Source organism: Papaver somniferum, chromosome 4, assembly GCF_003573695.1.
Source record: "Papaver somniferum cultivar HN1 chromosome 4, ASM357369v1, whole genome shotgun sequence".
Classification (NCBI taxonomy): domain Eukaryota; kingdom Viridiplantae; phylum Streptophyta; class Magnoliopsida; order Ranunculales; family Papaveraceae; genus Papaver; species Papaver somniferum.
The window spans coordinates 102,261,947-102,269,221 of record NC_039361.1 but is presented as its reverse complement, the minus strand read 5'-3'; the positions used below and the strand labels follow the sequence as shown (position 1 = coordinate 102,269,221).

The 7,275-nt window shown below is 35.8% G+C and overlaps 1 protein-coding gene across 4 annotated transcripts; it reads right to left on the bottom strand.

The window, feature by feature from the left end:
* Window positions 1-1,534: 1,534 nt before the first annotated feature.
* LOC113276210 lies at window positions 1,535-6,892 on the bottom strand. 4 transcript variants are annotated; one of them, XM_026525787.1, is made up of 4 exons: window positions 6,765-6,892; window positions 6,352-6,528; window positions 4,400-5,795; window positions 1,535-1,547 (listed from the first exon to the last, which is right to left on the bottom strand). In XM_026525787.1, exon 3 carries the CDS (start codon window positions 5,786-5,788, stop codon window positions 4,448-4,450), a length of 1,341 nt encoding a protein of 446 aa, XP_026381572.1. In that variant the 5' UTR covers window positions 5,789-5,795; window positions 6,352-6,528; window positions 6,765-6,892; the 3' UTR covers window positions 1,535-1,547; window positions 4,400-4,447. The 4 variants fall into 4 exon arrangements, with proteins under 4 accessions (XP_026381572.1, XP_026381571.1, XP_026381569.1 ...); XM_026525786.1 differs by lacking the exon at window positions 1,535-1,547 and adding an exon at window positions 3,801-4,012; XM_026525784.1 differs by lacking the exon at window positions 1,535-1,547 and having other exon boundaries at window positions 4,102-5,795.
* Between the last annotated feature and the right edge of the window lie 383 nt (window positions 6,893-7,275).

Below are 7,275 nucleotides of genomic sequence, written 5' to 3'. Positions count from 1 at the left end.
GACAAAAAAACTCCTTACTGAATAAAAGATTGTGTAACTCAATGCTTAAAACAAGAGGATTACGAATCCTTATAGATGTAGCAGAAGAACTAAATTCAGGACCTATACCAGCTAATGTGACTACCACAATTTCACTATCAGAAATAACAGATCCACAAACAGCTAGTTGATCGGTAATTCTCTTAATCTCATTAGTGTAAGCAGCGATAAAAGAACTACCTTTCTTGAGTGTCATTAATTTGGTTCGCAACTGAATTGAATAAGTTGAAGAGACTCTAACAAACCTATCTGAAATAGCTTTCCATAATTCATGAGAAGAAGGAGCATTTGTAAAATAAGAAATTACCGTATCTGAAATTTTTAATTTGATCCACATGATAATGTAGAGTTTTCATCTACCAATCTGTATAAAGTGGATTCTCTGCACTATTGTTAGCATTAGCATGAGATCCATCAAGAAACTTCGTAATGTTGAATTTTTTGAATTACATGTAGCATCGAATATTTTTATGTTAGGAAATTTTCATTCGTTAGCTTAAGAGTAACAATACTCATCGACTGATTGATCGGAACTTTAGAAATCAAAAAAGAAATAGGTTTTTCCACTAAAGCAGATCTATAACTCATCAGAAAGGAAAATCAAGAAACAAGATGAGATGAAGAAAGAATAAAGAATGATGAGGAAGAAGATTTGATTGAGAAGAACATATAAAAGCAGAAACAATAAAGATTGCAACCATCAAGAAACTTCGTAATGTTGATGATGAGGAAGAAGATTTGATTGAGAAGAACATAAAAAAGCAGAAACAATAAAGATCGTAACAATAAAGATTCTCTACACTATTGTTAGCATTAGCATGAGATCCATCAAGAAACTTCATAATGTTGAATTTTTTGAATTACATGTAGCATCGAAGATTTTTATGTTAGGGAATTTGCATCTGTTATCTTAAGAGTAACAATACTCATCGACTGATTGATCGGAACTTTAGAAATAAAAAAAGAAATAGGGTTTTCCACTAAAGCAGATCTATAACTCATCAGAAAGGAAAATCAAGAAACAAGATTAGATGAAGAAAGAACAAAAAATGATGAGGAAGAAGATTTGATTGAGAAGAACATAGAAAAGCAGAAACAATAAAGATCGTAACCACGAAAAATCTTCAAAGAATTCTTGACTATACCATAGTTGCACCAAAGATAAATATGAATTCCTTCACTATACTCAAAGAAAGGTATATACATAGTTAATATACACTGAGACATATTTCAATGATACACGGATGACAAGCACGTGTAAAAAGAGAACTTACAAGAAGTCACTTTGTTGATTTCATTTCTCCATTATAAATTTTAATCTAAAATAAATCCATATTATGGACATTTAATCTGTTTATCCGTGCATCTATAAGACGCCGAATTGGATAGGATGCCAAATATAAAATCCGTAATGATTTGGATTGGAAGCGATTGAGGAGAAAACCAGTCCATACCGGCCCATGCTCGCCCTTGATCAGACCAAGGAAACTTGTAAGGCCTCAGGTCATCTGCACAACAGATACCGAACCTTGAAATTGTCTCAACTATTAGCAAATTTTGAAAGCTAACCCATTTACTATCCAAGAAAAAGAAAACTAACCCATTAATCTTATTTTTGTCGCATATGATTAAATTAGTATGTGAAAACTACGGTGAAATCCATTTTCCCGTTTATTTCCACTACCAAAGCCACGCCCTGAAATATGCAGGCGCGCACCCATTTTCTATAAAAAAAAATCTCCAAAACCCATAATTAATAAAATTATGTTCTGGCCTCTTTTTCCTTTTCTTCACGCACCAACTATCTTCTTCTCCGATTCCTTCTCACCCTCCTAGATCCCAACTCTGAAGTAATATAGATCGACAGTACAAGATTTTTTTTTTTTGATTCTATAATTATGATCCGGGGAACTAGGGTTTGTGAGGAATTAGGCTAGCTTTGAAGTGTGATAGATGAGCATAAAACTTGTTAGGGTTTTTTGTTTTTTCTCGTAATAGTGGTGAATTAGCTCCAGAGGCGGAAGAAGAAGAAGGAATCGAAAATTAGGAAAAACCTAATTTACGGTCCAAAAACTCAATCACCGTTCGTAATCTCTCTTTGTTTCACTTTGTTTTCATTCCCTGCTGATTGAATCATGCTAGAAATTACTCATTGATGTTGTTTTTCCTGCTCATTTGTTTTTTATTTTGAGATGGTGAACTAGTTAGGTAACCAGAGCATGCCTTCGATCAATAACTTAAGTTTTCTTTGTGGTTTATAATATGCTGCTGGAGCAAGATTTTAGGCGAGGGGATTGAAGAAACATTTGAAGAGGCTTTATGCCACAAAGCATTGGAGGCTTGATAAATTGGGTGATGCTTTCGTAACTATAGAAATTTCATTTTAATTGAATTTAACATATGTTTACTTGGTGTGCGTGTGACGTGCATTTAAAAGAAAATGGAGGTGTGAATAGTGATGCATAATAGGTTATGTATCTACAACATTTGTTGCATAACTTGTTATGCATTCTTGAAATTGGTTGCATAACACGTTATGCAGTTGTTGTTTTTTTTTGCATAATTTGTTATGCAGTCCAGAAAACGGTTGCATAACACGTTATGCAGCTACTTTTTTCTTAGTATTGAAACCAACAAAAAATAAGGTTGCATGACTTGTCATGCACCTACAATAATATCTACATAACATGTTATGCAGTCGTGAAAATGGATGCATAACCTGTTACACATCCGAAAATATGACTGCATAATGCATTATGCATCGAGAAAATTGTTGCACAATCTTTTCTCGATATCTTTTATGCATCGAGAAAATTGTTGCACAATCTTTTATGCATCGAGAAGTATGGATGCATATTGCATTATGCATCAATTTTTTATGTACGCACTAAAATCAACTAAAACAATGTTTACATAACTTGTTATAGATGCATAACTTTGTTATCCAAATGCATAATTTGTTATGCAATGGAGAAACTGGTTACATAATTCGTTATGCGTCTGCAGAATGTGTTATGCATCATTTTTGGTGGCTGCATAATAGTTATGTATCAAGTTTTCGAAAATTTTGCTCAAAATGATAATCATTTCCGATTTTTTTCGTGAAAAACAAAAATTTGATATTCCTCTTTGTACTCGTTGAGCTCTTTTAAAAAGATTTCCAACGATATAAAATTTGTAAAATTCCAAGGCGCGGATTTTTAGATATATTATATCCAAGTTGCGTTACCAATTATACCCGTCATGCGGATGCATAATCTGTCATGCAGACATTTTTAATAATTTCATATAATTATGGGTTTCACGGAAATAATTATGGATGTCACGGTACCTAAAATTAATTGTGGGCCTGACAATGAGAATATTATTTATTTTGGGTCTCCCCCTAGTTTTCCCAATTAGTATTGTACTGTCTATGTGATTTTAAAACACAACCAAATTCTCTAGGTCAAACAGATCTGATCTAGCCAATTCAAAAAGTTTGATCAAGTTGTTTATCATGTAATCAGCTAGGTTGGACCACTAACAACTTGGACGATTATAAAAGACACTCTGGCCAATAATAAAAATACATATAATGACCTTATTATGTTATAATTGCATCACCCCCAAAATATCATTCCAAATTTTATCCATCACATTTGGGGCTGACTTTCAAGCGAGGAACAAATTGACAATTCTGGACTATGTGGGTTATCTACATGTTGATGAGATCACCCCCCTCAAGAAAATTGTCCCAAGACCAATTCCATGTGATATTCATTAGCAGATGACTATGATTATTATGAAAACTAAATAACAACAAAGCATACGATAGTTGTAAAATACCCAGAAAACAAGGTCCAAAAACGGCATAACCTACACAGAACTGTCCGTAAAATGTGTTTCTGCTAGCTAGTGCTTTGCTAAAGTGCAGTTTCATATCCCCTTGTTCAGATGGTTGCAGCACGAGTCTCTTTCACACTTTGGCGTGCTGACATAATAAATAGTATCAACATACATTACTTACAGTTGTACAAGTTGTTCCAATGAGGAATCATACTGTGAAGATACCAATGTAACTTATTTGCAGAGATATGATCCTAATTATGACTCTTGGTCAATCAAAACGTATAATTAGAGAGAGCACATACATGCAGGAGCCACAGAGCACAAAAGGAGATGCTTTTTTTTATCTTTTGCCAACATTATAAACATACCATAAGCTGATGGCTACATAATACTATAAAAGGTGAACCTACTTATATTGGATAGTCAACTCCACTCATCACCAAAAGTACTACATGCAGATGGATAAGATAACAAGAAATCTCCATGCAAAGGGCTTTAGTAAACATAAAAGGTTACTAACAGTAAGTACCTGATGTTGTGCTGCATGTACTAGGTATACGATGATGACCCATGCCATTCAGTTATAGTTAGACTCTAACTCCTTGCGCTTCAACTCTAGTGTCATCCGCTCATTTTCAAGCTTCATCCTCTCATTTTCCATCCTGAGCTTATCCAACTCCCTGTCTTTCTTCCTACTAAACTTCTGCCACTTGAACCGCTGTTTTTCCAACTCTAGGGTCTGTACCTGAAGATGTAACTTCTGTTCTTCCAATTGAAGTGAACGAGACATCACCCATTGCTTTTGTATCCAAGATCCTTTGCTTCCCTCGGGGAACACTTGATTCATATCGACAGGGGAATTAACCATATGAGAATTAGATCTTTTGCCGCAGTCCTGCGAATTTGATGGATTCCCAAAACTTAAATCCTCATACTCGTGCCCTTGTTTCATTCTCTTCGGAAAACACCCTGGCACCCCAAACATCGCCTGATCCCCGTGTAAATTGTGATTTTCATCAGCTTCGTCATCATGATCCTCTTCCCCATCTTGATCATCATCATCATTAAAGTCTTCTTGTAAATTCCTCCTTGAATCATGACAATCATGATCATCTCTACTTCTAAGAGCTAGCTGCAAGGATCTTTGAAGTGCTGGGTCAGAAGGTAGATGTAAGCGGTTTCCATTGTGGTATGAACACATTTCTTCATAGAATAAATGTTTTGAGCTCAGAATTTTCTTAACATCCTCCTTAGCTTTCTCTGAGAGGTGATCCATCATATCCAAAAGTGCAGGATTCTCAACTACTTTGCAAGAAGTTCCCCTGCCAAGCACATCAGTTAGTCGTTTATACCTTTTGTTAAGGTCATTAAACTTATCCTCACACTGCTGAGGCGACACGTAGCATCCTCTCTCAGCCATAACTTTTGATACTGACTTCCACTTCCCTTTCTTTTGCAGAATGGCAAATTTTCTTCTTCCCCCATTACTGCAGTCGCCAACAGCATCCTCTCCAATATAAGAAACAACAGTTATCAAAAGCCTCACCATTTTATCTGTCCACTTCATTCGCTGCCATGGGGATCCTTTCTTCCCTCTGCCAGCTTCATTATGCCCATCAATACTATCTTCATTGAAGCTTGGTTCGTCCTCCTCACTCGTACAAATCTTCCCTTTATCTCCTTTGTTGTAATTCATCAACCCCATGGGTTGCTCACATTCATGCATGTTTCCAACTGACATGGGAAAATTTTCACAAATTGGAGGATCAACCATGGATCCTTGAAGATTATGAGAGTTGTGTTGTTGATGGAGGGTTTGTGGGTGTTGTTGATGAGTAACATGCATAGGTCCTTGCAAATCTAAAACCCCGTAAGGTAAACCTGGAATCATATATCCAGACGATATATTCCCTTCCATTTGCTTACTACAAAAGAGAATTCAGATAAAAAACATTTAAGATTCTCCACTATTAGAAGGCTTAGTAGTGCTTTTCCTGCTCTATATAGCTTTACTTAACAAAAGAGATCAAAAAGCTAATTGAGCATCTAAGACACCCCTTCTCATTTAGTGCTTCCACTTTCCTGAGAGGTGCATATTTAAAACTAGTTTTAACAACGGCGTCTTGCAGTTTATTATCAAGGACCCTTAGCTCAAGGATAAAATCCTATATTGGAAGAAGAAGAGGGGGGTGGGGTGGGGGGGGGAAAGCACTTTCACCCATACTGTCAAGAGGTATTCCTAGGAAATCATTTCTGACAATAAGAAAACACCCTCAAATGTATCCAAATTCAACTAATGAACCATTATAAAAGTAAAATGCTCAATATTACCTAAAGCAGAAAATGAACAACATAAAGATCTAATCTAAAGGTAAAGCTTCTATTGTTCAAACATTTCACAGGCTAATAATTAAACCAAACTACATTGGAACCCAGGATCTTGTTAAAATAAAAAGGGAGTTTTGTAGTAATTTAGTATACCATCAGATACAGCGAGCATCCAGTTTGACAAAACGGAATTCTGGAGAGTGCGATCCAGTGAATGAAAGCATATCCTACGACCCCATTTAAGCATATTTGACGCCACCACGGCTCCCACCAAAATAATCTCCAGTAAGTAGGGAGAAGGAGAGCCTCAACTGATGAAGCTAGTTATCCCTGCACATATCAGCAATAACATTTTCGTTGAAACCACAATGCAGTGAAACTTAATCAAAGAGAAACAACAATCACCCAATAAGCTCAAACCCTAGAAAATACATGATCCCTGAATGTTACTCTTGAAGCTCTATTTTTTCGAAATCGAGAAATCCAAAGCACATGCAATCAATTAGGGCATCGTCAATTTAACATAGATCTAATGAGTGTACGAAATGATTTAGACAAAAGATTACCTTAATATTGAATGATCATACTTGAACTTTCCTCTTTTGATATCGAAGTGGGGGACTTGCACTAAAAAAAGAAATGGGCACCCCTAAAATCTTGCTATGAGAATTGAGAAATTGAGTAATTCTTCTTCTTTTCGTCTTCGCGTTTTCTTACTTAATGAAACACTTCGGGTAAAGTGTAAAACACGTGTGAAGAGTTGTAGTACACGTTTAGACATCAGCAATGCATGCTATAATGCCTCCAAATCCCAATGGTTGGTAGAAGTGCTAAATGTTAACCTGGTTCTTATGGTAACGGTCTGCGAGTTACAACCCCAAAGGTGTCAATATCCATGTACAAAAACTCCAACAAAACAAATTGTTCACAAAAACTTCATTTAATATAAATTGTCTATATTACCCTTCTAGTTTAAATCACCCCAACAAAAACAAAAATCAACCACACTTTAATTCTTATTATATTGTCACCCCCAACAAGAAATAAACAACCACCAATAAGCACCGCCGCCACCGA